Source organism: Eupeodes corollae, chromosome 1, assembly GCF_945859685.1.
Source record: "Eupeodes corollae chromosome 1, idEupCoro1.1, whole genome shotgun sequence".
Lineage (NCBI taxonomy): Eukaryota > Metazoa > Arthropoda > Insecta > Diptera > Syrphidae > Eupeodes > Eupeodes corollae.
The window spans coordinates 123484403-123503148 of record NC_079147.1 but is presented as its reverse complement, the minus strand read 5'-3'; the positions used below and the strand labels follow the sequence as shown (position 1 = coordinate 123503148).

General features: G+C 34.0%; 1 protein-coding gene across 7 annotated transcripts in view; it reads right to left on the bottom strand.

The window, feature by feature from the left end:
• The window catches only part of LOC129943158 (Kv channel-interacting protein 1-like), a 141303-nt gene extending 122895 nt beyond the window's left edge, over positions 1-18408 (bottom strand). For 4 of the 7 annotated variants that reach the window (XR_008781228.1, XM_056052456.1, XM_056052523.1 and 1 more), the window contains exon 1: positions 17944-18407. Coding sequence is in view for 4 of the 7 variants with exons in the window: in XM_056052456.1 (XP_055908431.1) it covers positions 17944-18017 (74 nt within the window). In the remaining 3 variants the exon portion in view is untranslated. Of the gene's footprint in view, positions 1-17943 lie in introns of all 7 variants that reach the window. The other 3 variants (XR_008781237.1, XR_008781226.1, XM_056052662.1) reach the window with 3 other exon arrangements.
• Positions 18409-18746: the final 338 nt, after the last annotated feature.

The window sequence follows — 18746 nt, the reverse complement described above, 5'->3', positions numbered from 1 at the left end:
TACCTAAATTCATTTCAATTTTTTCCCTAATTTGACCGGTTATGATTCTCATTTATTTATAAAAGAGCTGGGTAATATCAAAGGGTTTTTCAATATTATTTCTCTCAACAAAGAGAAATATATATCCATATTAACAATACTATTAATAAATACTGAGAGCGAGTTTATAGAATTACGGTTCTTAGACGCACTAACTAACTAATTTAGATGAGATTAAAGGCTGGTTAATTTAATATATTAACATTGGTTATGTTTTAGAAATGGATCTCGAGTTTCCCCTAGAAATACATGATAATCATAATGATCTCCCATTCTGTCCTTCAAACATTTCATTGTCTGGTAAATCCAATAAGAAATTAATTGCTGATTTGAATAATAAAATTAATTATATAATTCATTAGAAAACATTAATTCAAAAAAGAAAAGAAAAATCATAGAGTGATGCAATTCAAACGATCTCAATGGCTGAAAAAATATATTAATTTAAACAATGAACTAAGAAAAAAAGCCACCACAAAGTTTCAAAAGGATCAGCGTAAACTTTGCTGTTTTCGGAAAAACTATGGAAAATGTAGACAAACGAATAGTTGTTCGAATTGTCGATTCAAATAAATTGTTCAAATACACCGGTAAGTAAATTTGTTTTAAAGGATGTATCTCTTATGCTATATGAAAATTATGAGCGCTGTAATATATTTTTACTTGCGACATATAGGAACTATATGGCAAGTTTTGCATTCGTGCAAAATTTCGAACCCGAGATTTTAATCAAACATGATATTACGATGGTAGAGAAGTCGAAAAAAGTGGGTCCCGTGATTCCGTCCGGTCGGTTTTGTCTGTCTGTCCACGCTCCTACAGCTTAAACCATTGGGTCGATTGAGTTCAAACTTGGAAGTTAAGGTTTTGAGCAGATTCACGTTAGGCGTTTTTTTCATTTTTTTTTAAGATCAAAACGAACAGTCGCCACCATACAATTTTTTTGGTCAAAAAACGAAAATTCGAATTTTCTCAAAAACAAACCGATAGATTTTCTTTAAATTTTCTCTAAAATTTTATTTTTTAACGAAGCTTCTTTTAATAAGAAAAACAAATTTTTGTATTGCTCAGGAAAGGTACCGCTCATAGAACCGTTTTTTTGTTTTTTAATTTTCTCAGCAACTTATAAACCGATTTCAATAATTTTTTTTCTGAACAAACTCTTATATTGCTTTAACAATATTTGATAATCAAAAGTGCAATTTTTGATTGCTTGGATTTTTAAAAAAATATTGAATTTTATTTTTTCAAAATTCGATATCTCAAAAAAGGTTCAACATTTTTTCAAGAAATTCAAACGTATAGCGTATATTTACAATCTCTAAACAACTGCGTACCAAAAATATTTTTAAAACAAAACTGAATCATTTTATATATAAAAAATTAATTTAAAAAAAAACCGCTCTAACGATTTTCAACAAAAAAAATTGAAAAATCAAATGTTTTTTGATTAATAAAATGGCATTTAAATTTTTGAAGACAAACTTATTTTTCGGGTGAAATTTTGAATCCTAAAATATTTGTTTTCAATATTTTAACTGTGCATGAGCCCTAATGAGCGCATTATTTTGACAAAATTGTAATTACATTCCTATCTTTTATCCAAATTAATGCATTTGGTACACATTTATATGATATATTTAATCAACAATCTATTTTAAAGAGTCTATCAAGAAGTATTATCTTGGTAACTTTGTATATGTGATTTTAAAATATTATTTTTTACGAATAAGGTTGTTTCACAAATGATTTACTGGCCTTCGCCTATATAAAAGAATAAATACTTAGTAGGTACACGTCAAAGAAACTGGCCAGAAAGAGTATATGTATTTTCTATTAGAATCACTTTTTCAACGTATACACATTATACCTATTTATAAAGGTATTACGTAGGTACAACTTCTACAACTACTGCTTACGTGTCACTTCTTAACTAAAATCCAAAACGCACAAAAGCCTGACTGTAAACAACACATGAATAGCAATTTCTTGTATCTGTTCGTATGCTTGTTTTTTTGTTTAAACTTTAACGGAATAAATAAATTGAACGTAATAACTCCATGCTTGCCCTGAAAACTTGTAGGAAAGAAGGAATGTGATTGGATTGTAATAAGTACCATCTACCTACCAATAACATTCCTTCATTATCATCATAAACATGTCCTTATCTATCTATCTGCATAAAGCTAAGCACGCCAATGAACTATTCTTTATTCGTTTTAGACATCTACCTAACTACACAACCAATAGCCGATCGCTTTACAATTTAAACATTCATGGTCTGCCTCTTTCTTATCTTATTTATTTTCCATCCTGGTTCTTCTAATATGAAATTACAATAAAGCTATCTAAAGGAAAAAAGCTTTGAAGGAACAAGTTGAATCTATATGAATCGCTTCGAAGCTTTGTACATAAAAGAAACCATTTTTCATATACAAAGATCGTACCCAAGTAAAAGCAGACTTATGAATGTAAATAAAAACAAATATCGGTAAAAGATCCTAAACAGCTGACGTAAGCATGCAAAAGTGTCTTTCTCCCCTTATTAGATACAATATTAAGCCATTTTGTATTATTTTTTCGTTTTTTATATAAAGTGCACTGATATAAAAAAACAAAAACAAATTCATCAACCTTCATATGGAAGCTCTTTTATGTGAAAACAAATACAAGGATAGACTCAAATAAAATGAAGGAAATTGTGTCGAAAATTAATTATCTCCCTTATTCTGCTGGCTGCTTATGGGAATGGAAATAATATTTTTCTCTCGCTTCCGCTGAATTTCTCCACTTTCGATACTAATGCCACGCCAACGACTCGGCATCTGGCACTGGTCGCCCTAAAAGTTTCTGCTCATGAGAGTGCTATGGTTTTCATATACAAAGATCGTGCGGTTTTTTTTTGACAAATTAAATGACATTTATCTTTGAAGACAAACTTATTTAACAGGTATATTTTTAAATCTTATATAAGTACTTTTTTAAACAGACACTTAGCATACAGGAGCAAGTTCGTACGACCCAGTCGTGCATTTTATTTAATATTCATCAACGACCTGGCTGGTATCTTCTTAAATTCAAGTACAATATTATTTGCAGATGATTTAAAGTTTTTCAGAAGCATACATTCTTTAAATGGTTGTATTCTTTTGCAAAATGATCTTCAAAAGTTAACAGAATGGTGTACAACTAACCAATTATTCTTAAATCTCTATATAACTCGTATGTTAGATCAAACTTAGAACACTGTTGTGTGATTTGGAATCCTTACTACAATATTTATTCAAATAGAATTGAAATGATCCAAACAAATGTACAAGGTTTATATTTCAGAAATTAGGTTGGAACGTCGAAGTCCCATCGTACTCGACCAGATGTAAACTTCTTTGAACTCAGTCACTTTAAAATAGTAGGAAAATGTGTTCAGTAATGTTTATAAGTGACATTTTGTCGCATCATTTCAAATGCCCCTTCGTTTTATTGTTGATAGATTTGTATGCTCCCTCGCTTCAAATAAGAGAACGTTGCTTATTCTTAAGGAACATAGGTTAAACTATGCTTGTAATGAACCTTTAACTCGCTGTGTTAAAAAAACTAATCTCATTTCAATTTTAATTTTCATATAAACGGATACACTTTGAAAAATAATATGCTTTTGTTCTTATCGAATTAATTAATCAAACTATGTTTTATTATTTTAAACACTTAATGTTATATATTATGACGCCTATTTCTTTTTTGTTATATATGATTATTTATTTTTCGACTTTTTGTAATCCAATTGAGTCGTAAGTCACTAGGCCCTGGTTTTCTACGAGAACCTACCTGTTCACAATCCATCACCGAACCCTGGTTCGAACATTTAACATGCAATGCATGAACACGAACAGACCGAATTAATGTGATTACTGCGAAATTCACTGCACCACATCTGTACTCTTATAACCGTCTGCATAAACTCACCACCCAATTTTCGTTGTATTTTTTGTGTTTCTTTTCCGTTTTTCCATTTCCATTTGACATTTCCGCAATCTAAGAGCAAAAAATATTGTCTAGAACTGAATTCATACAAAAATAAAAGTGACCCAATATTTGCGCTGTTTTTATGACAAAAGATTGTAGCGGTGAATTAAATTTGACTTATTAAACTTCTTTTAGGAATTTTTTGTATCTACAAACAAAATTAAATGTATGTAGTGCAGGTATCTAGATTTATTTAAGTTTTACTAATTATTATTATTTATTGTTATTTATTATTACTAGTTTATGCTTCTTTTATAAATATACTAGCCGGCCCGTGCTCGCGTTGCTTCGCAAATTGTAACTACGAACATTTTTTCATTCATCTACCACACATTTGTGTGCTCTTTTTATCGACGTCATTGTAAGTACCTTCTTCCAGTTATTGTTAAGAAAATTTTAACTTAATTTCAGTTTTATTGTTCGAGGAAGTGATACAAAATTGGTAATTCAAGCTATCATAATAGAACTTTTTTATTTTTTATTTGGAAGAATTATAATCTATTCACTTCCTCGAATCAGAAAAATAAAAAAAGATCTAATTTTTCTTTAGATAAATCGGCATTTCATGTGCACGGCACTGTAGTTAATTAAATATCCATAGTAACTTAAAAAAAGAGCCCACACTGCTCAGCAATGTGACGATAGAATTAGAGAAACAAAAAATAATGTGTGTGTGTAGGATAGTTGATTAACTATACAATACAGAAAAATTGTATATGTAGGTAGGCAGGTAAGTAAGAGAAAAAACGTAAGTAACTATTAAAAGGAACACATATTAAGAGAGAATGAAAATGGAAAGAAAAGAAAATTAAAAATGTTTTAATGATAATGAAATAAACCAAAGCAGCGACCTCGCGATTGTGATGGAATCTAATTCCCTGGATAAACTAAATTGAAAAAGTTTATAATTTTATATTTTTTTTTAGTTATTTCTCAGGTTGTATGTTTAATTTAGAAGTGATTTTAGGCTTAAAATTTGCGCAACAATATTGACTTTTTGAAGCAATGCTAAACTTTGTCGATTATTGTATAGGTTTTAAGATATGAGTGGTTGTATAAGTCAACTAATGAAAAAAATGGACAACAAATGTAAAATTCATAGTATTTAAGTTTAAGAAATAATTAATGAAAAAAAATTAAAGCCATAAACACTCTCATAACAATATAGAAAATAATAAAATATATTTGAAACAAATCGGTTGACTACTTTCTGAGATCGTGCGTAACAAACTTTAAAATGGTTTCGCTTTTATACAATAGTATAGATATAGATTTTTTTATGAAACGAACATTTGATCATATCTTTTATTTGGATGATGGTGAGGTGAGTGGGCGGAGTATAACAGTAGAAGTTTGAATTTTTGAAAATGTTCCCTTTTTTCAAACACGTTATGAACACTCTAGTCTAAGTTATTGATGTCGACTGATTCAACATATTCTGCTAGCGATTCGTCGTAGCTTTGGTCTTCATTTTTATTCTGGTGGCTGTTGTCCTTATTCCAAGCGGCTGCAATCTGGGATAGTTCATTTTGTCCGGTTTCTTATAACGCACTGAGTGTGATAGCAATGGTTAGCTTACTTCACGAACGCGAAAAAATAGTCGGCGATGGTTAGCACGATATATATTTATAACGCGAGGATTCAAGATAAAGTGGATTACTTTGTGGCAAACACGAGTTGGGCGCAATCTAATCAGTTTATTTTTAAACAAAATAGATTTTCTGCAGAGCAGATTGCCCTGACCTTTATTAGTTGAATTTAATTATACAACTGAGCTTAAAAATAAATGTACACTTAATTGTTTCTTACTTATTAAATGAACAAACGCAACTTTTATATTTCTTAATGCTTGCATTCCCACAGTATTGGTTACATTGTTGGTTGTCTATGGATTTTTTTCCAGCGAGCCAGTAGAATCGTCAGCACTTCCGTCATGTTCTCTTTAAACTTAAATAGCGTAGTGGGTACAATGGTTGGCACCCCCGATTTTTGTACTAATTATTGGCACCTTTCATAAAATAAGGAATTTCACAAAAACCACTAATCCATGGTACAAAAAAACATTTTTTTTTCATAATATGTATGTTATTCTCCACTATTCTGCATTTTGTTTGGGTTTAATTCATTCTCAGTTCGTTTTTGTCAGTTAAAGAGTAAAGACCTTCTGAATTCGTGAAAAAGTGCTTAAAATACAGTGTTCCAGCTAAGGAGACTAAATTTGGTAAGTGTTCGTTTTTGATTATTTTTTCAGTTTATAGATGAAGTTTTTTTTTTTTTTTGTATAACAATTTAATAAATTAAATATTTTAAATTGTTTTTTTTTTTAAAGTTGTTTAAAAGGGTTGCCAATAAGTGGTCCCATATAAAGTAGTGGTTCAATTATTGGCAGGGGGGTGCCAACAATTCGTGCACTGGGATTAGAATTATTGGGACTGCCAATAATTGTACTTTAGAGACTGCCAATATTTGTACCCTGTATCCGTTATAAATTTCAGTTTAAAAAATGAGGAAAAAAAGGCAGAATTATGGAGAAGATAACATCTAGCAAGCTTTAACGGAAATAAGAAGAGGGTTGATGTCCAAAAAAGGAGCTTCTTTAAAGTTCAACGTGCCCAGATCTACGCAACAATTTCGTTTAAGCTCTAATTTTTCGAAAACACGTCCCGGACCAAAAACTGTTTAACAGAAGCAGAGGAACTAATAATTGTTGATTGGATAAAAGTGTGTCAAGATAAAGGATTTCCTAAACAAAAGGAGGATCTCTTTTATGCTGTGCATTAGTTCCTGAAACAAAATCAAAGATAAACTCCATTCGGAAGTGATTCAATGCCTGGAAGAGGTTGGTTCGGATCCTTTTTATACCGTCATCCTTCTGTGGCCTTCAGAATAGTTGATCCTCTTTCATCGGCTAGCGCAAATGTGTCTGTGACTGATTTATTCCATTGGTTTGACTCCATACAGGACTACCTAATCAAAAACAATTGTTTTCAATTCTTGAAGACCCTGGTAGTGTATTCAACGGAGATGAAACAAATTGTCTACTCTTTCCGAAAGCTAAATCTGTTCTAGCGGCAAAGGGTGCTAAAAACATTTATGAAGTCGAAAGAGGTCAAGCGATGGCAAACTTAACAGTTATGTTTTCTTTCAAAGCTTTACGATCAATGTGTCCTCCGATGATAATTTATCCTTTTAAGAGAATAAAGGATACAATTCGGCAAAGCATTCCCGAAACGTGGGGATACGGCATTAGTGATAACGATTGGATGACAAAGCAAACCTTTTATGAATACATTTCAAAAGTATTTCATCCGTTTTTAATTTAGGAAAAAATAGAACTCCCTGTTATATTCTTTGTAGATGGGCATAGTACCCATTTAACACTCCAGGTGAGCCAGTTATGTGTACAACTTGGAATTATCCTCATTGCACCTTACCCCAACTCAACTCGCATCTTACAACCAGCTGATGTTGCGAACTTTAAGCCATTTAAAAATTCATGGAACAATGCAGTGGCCTACTGGCGGAGAAAAAAATCCTGGTGTAAATCTTACCAAACAAATGATTGCTCCACTGTTAAAAGACGTTGTTGAAAGAAGCATTTCTCCCTCTACAATACAAAACGGATTTAAGGCGTGTGGATTATTTCCCTGGAATAAAAATGCCATTCGTTTTTCTAAATGTCTCGGAAGGAGTAATTTCCGCTGCAACAATCAAGAACAGTCTGTACAGGTTCAAACGGACGCGTTTGAAAGTATTTAGGTTGTTCAACTAGAAAAATTCAATTTGGATGACAAGAACAGCGAAGATTTTTCCTCAAAGTTTGGACTAACCAGAATTGGTAGACATTAGCGCAATCAACGAATTTTTGTTTGCTGAAGACAACATCGACGTTTTAAATGTTAATGCTTCAAATTCCAAAATAATCCTGTTCTTATAGAAGTAACCGATTTGTTAGACTGGCCTAAAACACCATTACGCAAAGGTATAAAACCGCAAAAACCTAATAAGAGTTTTGTTATTACCAACTAGAGGCCTGCATGAGTGCATTCAATTCCTCTCCCTAAACTTGTGCAGTGCTTCAGTGTATTCATATTCATTGCATTATCAATAAAGTGTACAGTGAAATAGAATACCACATCACAGACAGTAACTGTATAATGCTCGATCACCTGATGGCAAAATGAGGGCACTGTTTTCTTTCTCTCCCACGCTTGGGTGCTTGAAATGGGTTGATGTGAGCAAATCGTGTGCAAAGTTAATTGTTATAACTTACTTACTTACTTACTTAAGGTGGCGCTACAGTCCGGGGCGGACCTGGGCCCCAACCAACAAGCGTCTCCAGCCAGCTCGGTCCCTAGCTAGCTGTCTCTAGTTTCGCACGCCAAGTTGGTTGAGGTCCTCTCCCACCTGGGTGCCTATAGATGCTGTCATACGCGGCTTTAAAATCGATAAAGAGATGGTGGGTATAGATTTGAAGCTCCTGGGTTTTTTCCAAGATCTGCCGTAGTGTGAATATTTGGTCGATAGTGGACTTTAATGGTCTGAAGCCACACTGATAAGGACCAATCAGGTTGTTGACGAATGACTTCAGACGTTCACATAATACGGCAGAGAGGATCTTATACGCAATGTTAAGGAGACTGATGCCTCTGTAGTTGGCGCAGTTTAGAGGGTCTCCTTTCTTATAGATCGGGCACACTATGCTGAGATTCCACTCATCGGGCATGCTTTCTTCCGACCAAATTTTGCAGATGAGTTGGTGCATGCTCCCTACCTTGATCGTCTTTACAGGCTTCGGTTCGTGGCTGGTACCCTTGGGAGGATTTTTTTACCTTTTGGTAAAATTTACGAACCTCATTCCTGTTGTGACATCCCTCTATCTCCTCGATCGCGCGCTTCTCATGCTCTCTTTTTTTCCGTCTAAGAAGCCGGTGTTCCTCTCTCCTCTTCTGCTCGTAGAGCTCTCGAGCACCTCTCGTCCTTTTGTGCAGCGCCGTTTTGTATGCCTCTTGTTTCGCTGCGTCAGCTTGCCGGCATTCGTCGTCAAACCAGGGGTTTCGCTGTGGTGGCCGTGTGAAACCTAGCACTTCAGAGGCAGCATCTCTGATGGCTGCAAGGCAATGTTGCCACTGGTTTTCAATGCTTAATGCAGAAAGCATAGGACTCCTTAAGAGGTTATTAGAGACTCGATCGGAAAAGGACATGGCAGTCTCTTGCGATTGTAGCCGTCTAACGTCGAATCTTCTCACAGTACTTCCTTGTTTTGGCTTGGATCGGGATGTCCGTAGCCGTACCTTGGCTACAACGAGGTAGTGGTCCGAGTCAATGTTGGCCTCTCGGAATGTTTGGATATCCTGGATACTGGAGAAGTGTCGTGCGTCGATCGCAATGTGGTCAATCTGGTTGACGGTTGATTGATCAGGAGATTTCCATGTCCCCTTGTGGATATTAAGATGCGTGAACTGCATACTAGCTACCAGAACGTCTCACCCCGCAGCGAAATCGACCAGCCTGAATCCGTTGTCGGAGGTAGTGTCCTACAGGCTGTATCTCCCGATTATGCCACCAAAGATGTCTTCTCTTCCTAGCTTGGCATTAAAATCTCCTAAGACAATTTTAATGTCATAGCCAGGGCACTGCTCATATGTCTTGTCCAAGAGCTCGAAGAACATATCTTTGGTGTCTTCATCTTTCTCCTGTGTTGGGGCATGCGCACATATTAGGCTTATGTTGGCGAATTTAGCCTTGATGCGGATTGTCGTGATGCGCTCGCTCACACTGTTGAAACTCAAGACTTTTTGCCTGAGCCTAGTTCCAACAACAAATCCACACCCAAATAGACGCTGTCTTTGTTCTCGGTAGCAGTCGCCGTAGTAGATATCGCAGTCTTTTAGTTTGCGTTTACCCAGTCCATCCCATCGCACTTCTTGGATGGCTGTAATATCTGCCTTGCAGCAGTTTAGGGCTTCCGCTAATTGTTCGGCTGCACGTGGTCTGTTAAGGGACCTAACATTCCACTTACATATCCGAAGTTCGTTGTCCTTATTTCGTTTACTTGGGTTGTCAACAGTGAATCCGTCCGTATCCGAGGCTTGTTGTTGCTTCGAAACTATGATGTTTTTACGTGGCCAGGAAGTCACCCCGACGGCACTTGTTATAACTGTTGAAAATACACTGAGTACACTGAGTCCACTGAATATACTGAGTGGACCAAATAATTCGATTACAAAGCTTAGTTGGCTTCTAGCTTTAGTTTGGTTATGTAGGTAAAGTAAAGTTACAGAAAAATAATAAAATGGAAACTACTGATGTAAGTTAATGTTTTTATAGAAAGTTTCTATTTGTATTAAAGTTCGATATTTAACTAGGATATAACAATCGACTCCGATGTCTCAATGCCCAGTGTTAGTGGTTTGTTGAACAATTCCGTTATCAAATCAAAAATTATCAATGGTGAATTTAATAGTAATAATAAACGAGGCCACAGTAAGGTATGGGATGTATTCTGTTTTTTGGTGCACAAATTTAACTCTAAAAGTACATCCAACTTAGTAAAACACAAATGTTACATTTTGAAAAATTAAAAACTCATAACAAAACAGAAAAAACACAAGTAAACTCTGAAGATAAGAAAAAAGTGTATTGTTGGTAACGGAATGGACAATAGAAAACTGCCGACCGTTTAAAAAATGTCTCTGAGTTTTTAATTTCTATTGGTGCAACATATGGACAAAATGTTGACATCGGCAAATTATTACCACACCCTACAACAGTTTCACGCAATATTCAAAATATATACAATAAATACTTTAAAGTTGTAAGGTCTGATATAATGAGTGTAAAAAATATTGGATATGGACTTACGTCGGACGTTTGGACAGATCATTACTTAAAAACAGACTGTTGGGTTCAAAATCTATGAAGGGCGTATCATGTACAGGTGATTATTTCTAAAATTGTCTAAAGTGCAAAATTGGGTAGAAATATTTTGCGGGAAAAAATGAATTACAAAAAATTAGTAATATTAATTTAAGTCACATAAGTGGCTTATTTAAAATTTTAAGGTCCTTTGAGGAAACGTCAAAAGTGTTAGAAGGTGAAAACTATCCGACTCATCATCTAACAATCGTTCATATCCATCGTTTAAAAAAAATATGTGCCGTTAATTCTGAAGATTTAGATGTAATAAAAAATTTTAAATCAAAATTAAGCACCTTTTTGGATACCATTGTTTTACAAAACTTGACAAAAATTCATAAAATTGCTCTTCTTCTTTTCCCTCCCACTAACAAGTTAATCCAATTTGATGAGGCCGAAAAAAAGAAAATATTAAGGATGAATGCAAAAAAATCATGCAAGATTATGCAAGTGAAATTTCTGAACCGGATCCTAAAATCATTGAACGATTGTTAAATGAAGAGTTGGATTACCTAATAGATGGTAATGATTTGTTTACAGACTTTATTCAACCAGTAGAAACTGTCAATTCTTATGATAAAATGAACTACTGGCATATGAAAATGTGAACGTAATTTTTCAGGAAGAATTTGATGTTTTGCAGTGGTGGCATTTACACAAAATTGAATTTCCACTTTTGTTTAAGGTGAGCTGCAAAATATTAGCTACACCGGCAAGTAGTGCTGCCTCTGAAAGAATATTTTCTTAAGATAGATTAGATTAGATTAGATTAGATAGATTAACAAATGTTTTATTTTTCTTTAAGTCTTATGCAGATTATATATATATATAATAATAAACTAACATTTTTAGAGCATGGCCTAAGCCCTCTGCCAGTTGACAATATAAACTTTAAAGTAGATTTTAAGTATTTTTTTTTTGTATTTAAAAAAGTTCATCTGTAATTTTTTTTCTGTATGAAAGAGCAAGCTTGACAAATTGAAACAGGACTTTCCAATAAGCTCCATTGAGAATGGTTATCATTTCATCTTCACTCAGTAAACTCTTCCCAAAAACACTCCTCCGAGATTCCATTAAGATCGGGCATCTGCAAAGGAAGTGGTAGATGTTTTCCCTTTCTCCTTGGTTGCACAAATTGCAGATTTCCGAGCGTTCTTCTCTATGCGGCATAAAGTTGAGTGGCAGCAACTCTCCTCTTGTTTTTAAAACCAGTGACATGAGGTCGGATGTAATTGTAATCGAGCATTGCGTAAATACGTCTGCTTGTCGACTCTCTAGCTTTTGTAATGAATTCCTCTCTTTTCTTCACATCAACTGCACTAATGAGATCATAAAGTTCAGCTTTCCATTGATCTGGCCTATTTTCGTTTAGAGTTAGCTGACGGTCACAAAGAGTAGCTAAGCTACTCCAGCTCTCGAACCAAGATGACTTCCTTCTTAAAATGACCATAGTTATTTTTTTGGGCAGCCTGTTCTCGTTCATGGTTAACGTCTTTATTATGTAGTCTACTTGCATTTTATGTGTCGAAATGAATAGAGGAGGAAGACCCGTCTCGAGCATGAGAATGTGATTTGGAGTACTGTTTGGAAGCCTCAAAGTTCTCTTTAGAAAATATCTCAAAAGATATTCCACCTCACTGAATTCTTTGTGACCCCATACTTGTGCGGCGTAGCACATAACTGCCTTCGCCGTTGTTTCAAAAATTCGGAACTTTGAATTGAAATGAACGTCTTTGTTGTGCATAATGGACTTCCACGTTGCATTTAGTGCATTTTTTGATTTGGCTAGTTTCTCTACAATGTGGTTTCTCAGATTCAGATTTCTTGATATCTTTACTCCTAGGTAGTTGTAGTCACTTACTACTTCGATTTCCTTGCTATCAAATCTCCACTTTTCGTTGCGACAGTTTGGGCCTCCACCGTTACGAAAGATCATAACCTTGGATTTGCTAAGGTTTACCTGAAGCCTCCATTTGTAGCAGTATGCAGCTATTCTGTTTATCATCAACTGGAGACTTTCAGGCTTGCAGCAAATATAACAATGTCATCGGCGAATTTTAAGGATTTCACTAGAAGATTTGATGTAACTTTTGCTCCAAACAAAAGAGGGCTTAAGTTGCAACCTTGTCTTACTCCTACTTCCAAAATGCGTCCAAACTTTGTTGAAACACCTTTGTTGTAAAGTTTAAGCATTAGAGCTTTTCTGTCGATGGTGTCGAAGGCAGCTTTAAAATCTATAAAGAAGGCATACAGCTTCTTTTTATCTTTAATGAAGATGTCCGCAATGGATGTGAGTGAGTAGATTTGGTCTATCGTTGAGTAGTTCTTGCGGAACCCGGCTTGAGACTCACCAAGGAGATGATTTGCTTGAACCCAACCGTAGAGTCTTTTGTATAGAAGCCTTGTCAGAATTTTCATTGAAGTGTTCAGCAAGGATATTCCTCTATAGTTTGCAGGATCAGTGCGGTCACCTTTCTTGAATATGGGAGTGACGATAGAATCCTTAAAATAAGTAGGTATGCATCCGTCTTCGTAAGCCTGGTTAAGCGCTAGAGTAAAGTGTTCGATGAATGAGGGTGTGCTGAATTTGTAAAATTATGGCGGTATACCGTTGGATCCTGGAGCTTTGTTACATTTCAGTTCATCCAAAACTGCCTTTACCTCTAAGATACAGAAGGGGGCGTCCAAGGCGTCATCCGCCTGAAAAGGGATAGCAAATTGGAAGCTCGTAGTAAACTTGTCCTTTGTGTGGTTTTTGAAATGTTCGCATAAATCCTTCAGCTCGATCGGTAGGCAAGGTCGCGGTAATTGGCTGTCGTTGTTTATAAGGCGTACTTTGCTCCAAAACTGTGACGCGTTCCTGCAACTTGAAAGATCGTGTGCAATGTTCTCAAAGTATGCTTGACGCTTAGACTTAAGCAAGGCTTTTAAAGTTTTGTTAGCGGACAAATATTCACGCTTTAGAAAGGGGTTTTGAGGGTACTTCCTTACAAGCTTTAACCAAGCAAATGATTTTTTCCTTGCTTGTGAGCAGTCTCTGTCAAACCATTTGTCACGAGGAGTAGAAACCCTGTTATTGTTCATCCTACAAGATGTTGGTATCGATATTGCTATGGTATCATCAATTTCGGAAAGATTGAGGTTTGTATTGAATGGAGGTGCAAGCTTTAAGGCGATGTTGGTGTCTAACGCTTCAGCATACGTATTCGCCATCGATTGTTTCCATTTGTATTTTGTAGCTTTTGTTGTGCAAACCTCTACACGTTGTAGACTCATTGGTAGCTGAACTGAAACTTGGATAGGAAGATGGTCCGAGTGAATCTGTGATACAACTTCGAAGTCATTCATTAGGTTACACCAATCCCCATTCACCATAGCATAATCAATAACTGAGTTGCCCTGAGGACCAATTGCTGAGAAAATAGAAACATTGAGCACACACAGATTCTGCATGATTTAAAGAGAACAATGTAAGCACAGACTTCATGACTCCATGATTGAGTTACAATAAACCCTTTAGTACTGTCTTCAATGAGAGAAACGAATAAGTGAAAAATGTCCCACACAAAAGTGAGTCGATTTCTACCACAGTAATCAAATCGAAACTTGTAAATTTTTGTCACGAATTACTAACTGTTTTTAGCTCAAAGCATATAATTAGACTCTGCTAGTGACCAGGCCATAGTGATGTACCTGATAAGAGGATAAGGAAGAGCAACCCACTTATTATACCACTTCCCAGAAGTACAAACAAACTCTTTGCTAGACACTTCTTCGATAATCTTAAGAAACTGATAGACATGTCGGGAAACCTCCTATTAAACTTTGTTAAAGCCTTCAAATGGCTAGACATTACATCATATTACACACTAATCAGCACATAAATGTACGAAGAAGAGAACACAGCACCTCGAGCGACTAGACTATGTACGGTGATAACAACACAAGACATTAATGCAGGACAGAAGTACAGAATAGCAAGAACAACAGATAGAAAGAACACATGACAACAGCACGCGTTAGGTTTCGAGCCGATCCTCCATCTGTCTAATAACAACGCTCACTGATGCTGGATTTCGGTGATGTAAGGGAACCAAAGCTTTATCAGTGACTAGGCCGTTTCCTTAGATGTCTAGAGCAAAACAATCAATAGACATTTTAACTGTATATCTTTTATTTTCAGGGAAGTTAAATACTTCGGGGTATCACAGTGGATCTACATGGATCTAAGTGTGGTGATGACAACATCAATCGTCAGTCTATTTACCTAAAGAAAACTAATTGTATCCAAACAAAAGTATTTTCATTTTCAATGTTTGTGTCCGAGAAAAAAATTGAAGCTGCTTCGCCTCTTTTGTTTGCATAATCTTAGCATGTATGTAAAAATTTGCTTCACAAGCATAAACATTTTGAAAACTTGAAGAGTGTAAGATATTCCAGCCATTGGAAATTGGTTGTTTTTGTAATCAAGCATCAGTGAGCGTGGTTAGTAGAAAGATGGGGGACCGTCTCGAAACCTACCGCGTGCTGTTGTCATGTGTTCTTTCTTTTTGTTGTTCTTTCTCTTCTGTCCTTCTGTCTTGTATTAATGTCTTGTGTTGTTATCACCTTATATAGTCTAGTTGCTCAAGGTGCTGTGTTCTTTTCTCTGCACATTAATGTGCTGAGTAGTGTGAAATGTATTGTAATGTAATGTAGTGTTTTTATAATCATTTTAAAACCGAGCTGCCGTTTTCTGATTAATTTGGGCAAGTTTTTTTGGTAACGCAATATAACAGATCTTATTCGTGACTCACCGTTTAAAACGTGGAACTCTCACATATACTGCAAAAAAGCTTAACTTTAAAAGACACTAGACAAGGACAAAATCAGTTATAAAAGTACTGTTTTATTTATTTATTTCATTTCATTGCTAAGGGTAATAACAGTGATAAAATATTAAATAATTTAAATCTTAAGTACACTAATGATTATGTTGTGAATAAAATTAAGTTTTTATGTTGTTTGATTTAAAATTGTCATTAAGGAAATCACCTCGAGAAGTTTTTTAAAAAAAAATATTGATCGGAAGGTTTAGGGGCTATTTGCTAAATAGTTAGATCTACAAAAAAATATTATTAAGAGGCAATTGTGACCTCAAATTAAATTGAACGATAAATAACTGATGAGGATGAAATTGATCCATTAATAAAAAAAAGAAAACAAAGTTGTAAATACACATACAAGAGACGTAATATTAATGAGTTGGAGTCTATAAGAGTATGTGGTAATATACACATAAATCAATCTGACCATGGAATAAGTTATGGTAATCTGATACCTTCAAAATGTTAGGGGCATTTTAAGGATCGTGAGCGAAACTTTTTTTAATACTATGCAAGGTGGGGTCCATGCAAAGTTTCTTTTTTATTTAAATTAGCTGGATTTAATAAAAATTAATTTATCCTAGGTATATCTTAAACTATATTCGATTATCACTTTCAAAAAATCCCAAGCAAGGAGAACAAATCTACTTAAAATATGTTTTTTGATAATTTTCAATTTTCTCAAGAACTAAAAGACATAAAAACCTCTAGTTTTTAGTTTTTGATAAAAAAAAAAATCAAATAAAAACAATAAATTAAAACAAAAATCGCAGATAATCTTAAAGCTTTGAAAAATTACACTTTAAACGTTTTTTTAACTTTTTGTTTGCACTAACTTTGAGTTTAAGCAATTTAAAATTATGCATAGTTTTGACTTGATTTTAAAACAAGCTAATAGACAAAAGTGTTGGCCTTAAAAAATGTATAAAACTTAGTTGTAAGTATTACCATTTTTTTTTTATTTTTTTTTATGTAACGTACATATTTTTTAAACTGCCCCTACCGCCTAAAGGGGAGGAGATAGACCCCTGCTCCCATAGTAGAAAATTCTTGTTTTTAACTGTTCTATACAAATCCGCCAAACTTTGTCGCCTGGGTTATCGTACTTTCCCCAAACATTCAAATAATATTTCATAAAAGCGTAAAATCTTTTCATCTAGGTTTACATTAGGAAATAATATACCCCAATCAATTGCATTTAGGAGAATAAATAGTAGAGGAAAGCTATTTAATAGAATTGAATTCATGGTTATTCTTACAAATGTGGTGTCAAAAAGTCCATAAACTGCTAAGCAAAATATTTTTAACTGGTGAAATTAAGGGAGCTTCTTGGAGTTTAATAATAACGACTGTTTTAGAAAGGTGATCTAAACTTGTGGCAATTATAGATTACTTTCAATTTTGTATACATACGTTATCTAAAATAGGATGAATGGCTGAATTGATGATAATGACATCGGTTATGAGCATAAATGTGGATTTTTACGGTTTACTCTACAATCAACAATATCGATTGATAACAATGGGATAATATTTCCCCTGAATATTGCGAAAAACTTGTCAAAAGTATGGCAATTACCAATAGTAAGAAAACTATACGTTTACAGACTATATTAATTGGTTTGAAATTTTCTCTAAAACGGTGCAAAAGTGGTCCAGTATAACTTCTTGATTTACAACACTAAAATTATATTAAAAATAAAATATAAGTAATAAAGTGTAATTTGGGTTTACATTTTTATTGAAAAGTTCATTTCTTTCACGATTGAGATAATTTTAAACCTTAATATTATGTCAAAGGGAAGGTTTGAGATCCTAGAAGAAAAACATTAAGCTATGGGCCTTAGTTGTAAGGTCATAGAAGTTACTGCTAATAAAACGATTTCAGTGCCTTAAAGACTCTATACATATCTCCTGTGCTACCATCATAACACTTAAAGATAAGCAACAAATTTGCACCTATTTTTTTACACTAGCTGTTTATATAAATATTTTAAATCCTAAAAAATAATGTTTTAAATATGAGATGTTGAGTAAAATGTAAAAATGTGTTTCTCAAACTCATCTTCAACCAAATTGGTTCGATATACATACATACCTCAGTTGACTATAAACATTTGCGAAAGCTCTTAAAGTACTTGTATAGAGTACAAGATTTATAAGTACAAGCATACTTCAAAGTTCACTTTAAAACGAAAACATACATAAGCATAATTTTTGTCTAGAAGTCTGGGAGCCGCATACAAAATATTTAATATGTGATTTTGGAGGCTTTTTAGCATAACATCACAATGTACATTTAGTAATACAAAAGAAAATTAGCACTAAGACAATTCTGATTTGTTAAAACCACTTACAAAAAACTCAATCGCAATTCTTTCTTTTATTATAAATGCTTTTACATTTACTTTTTTTGCAACTAAAATATGTACTAAACAATTCAAAATATACGAGTAAACGATTTATGAATAAGAGAATACTTAATTTTAAATAATATCCAACAGGAACAGAAAGTTTTTTGATAAAACAGGTATTTATGTATTTTTATTTTATTCAAACAATTAATATATAACGTGAAATGGTGCTTCCCTTGAAGCATGATGGTTAAGTACTTGCCTTCTGATTTAAGGCGATCAGCTGTCGTTTAACGTTTGAAAACACTATATTGTACTTCGTTTTACTTTGTGAAAGTACAGATTTTTGTGAAATTAAATAAATTAATCAATCAGTTTTTAACTTAAGCATGTTTTTGAAATATGAAACTCAAACTATTCTTTTTTCCATTGGATCTAGTTTTATATAAATAATAATTGTTAATAGCCATGTCATTGAAGTTCCATTCTACTACTTAAAAAAAAATACAAGATTTATTTAAATTTTCAATACTGATATGCTAACAAA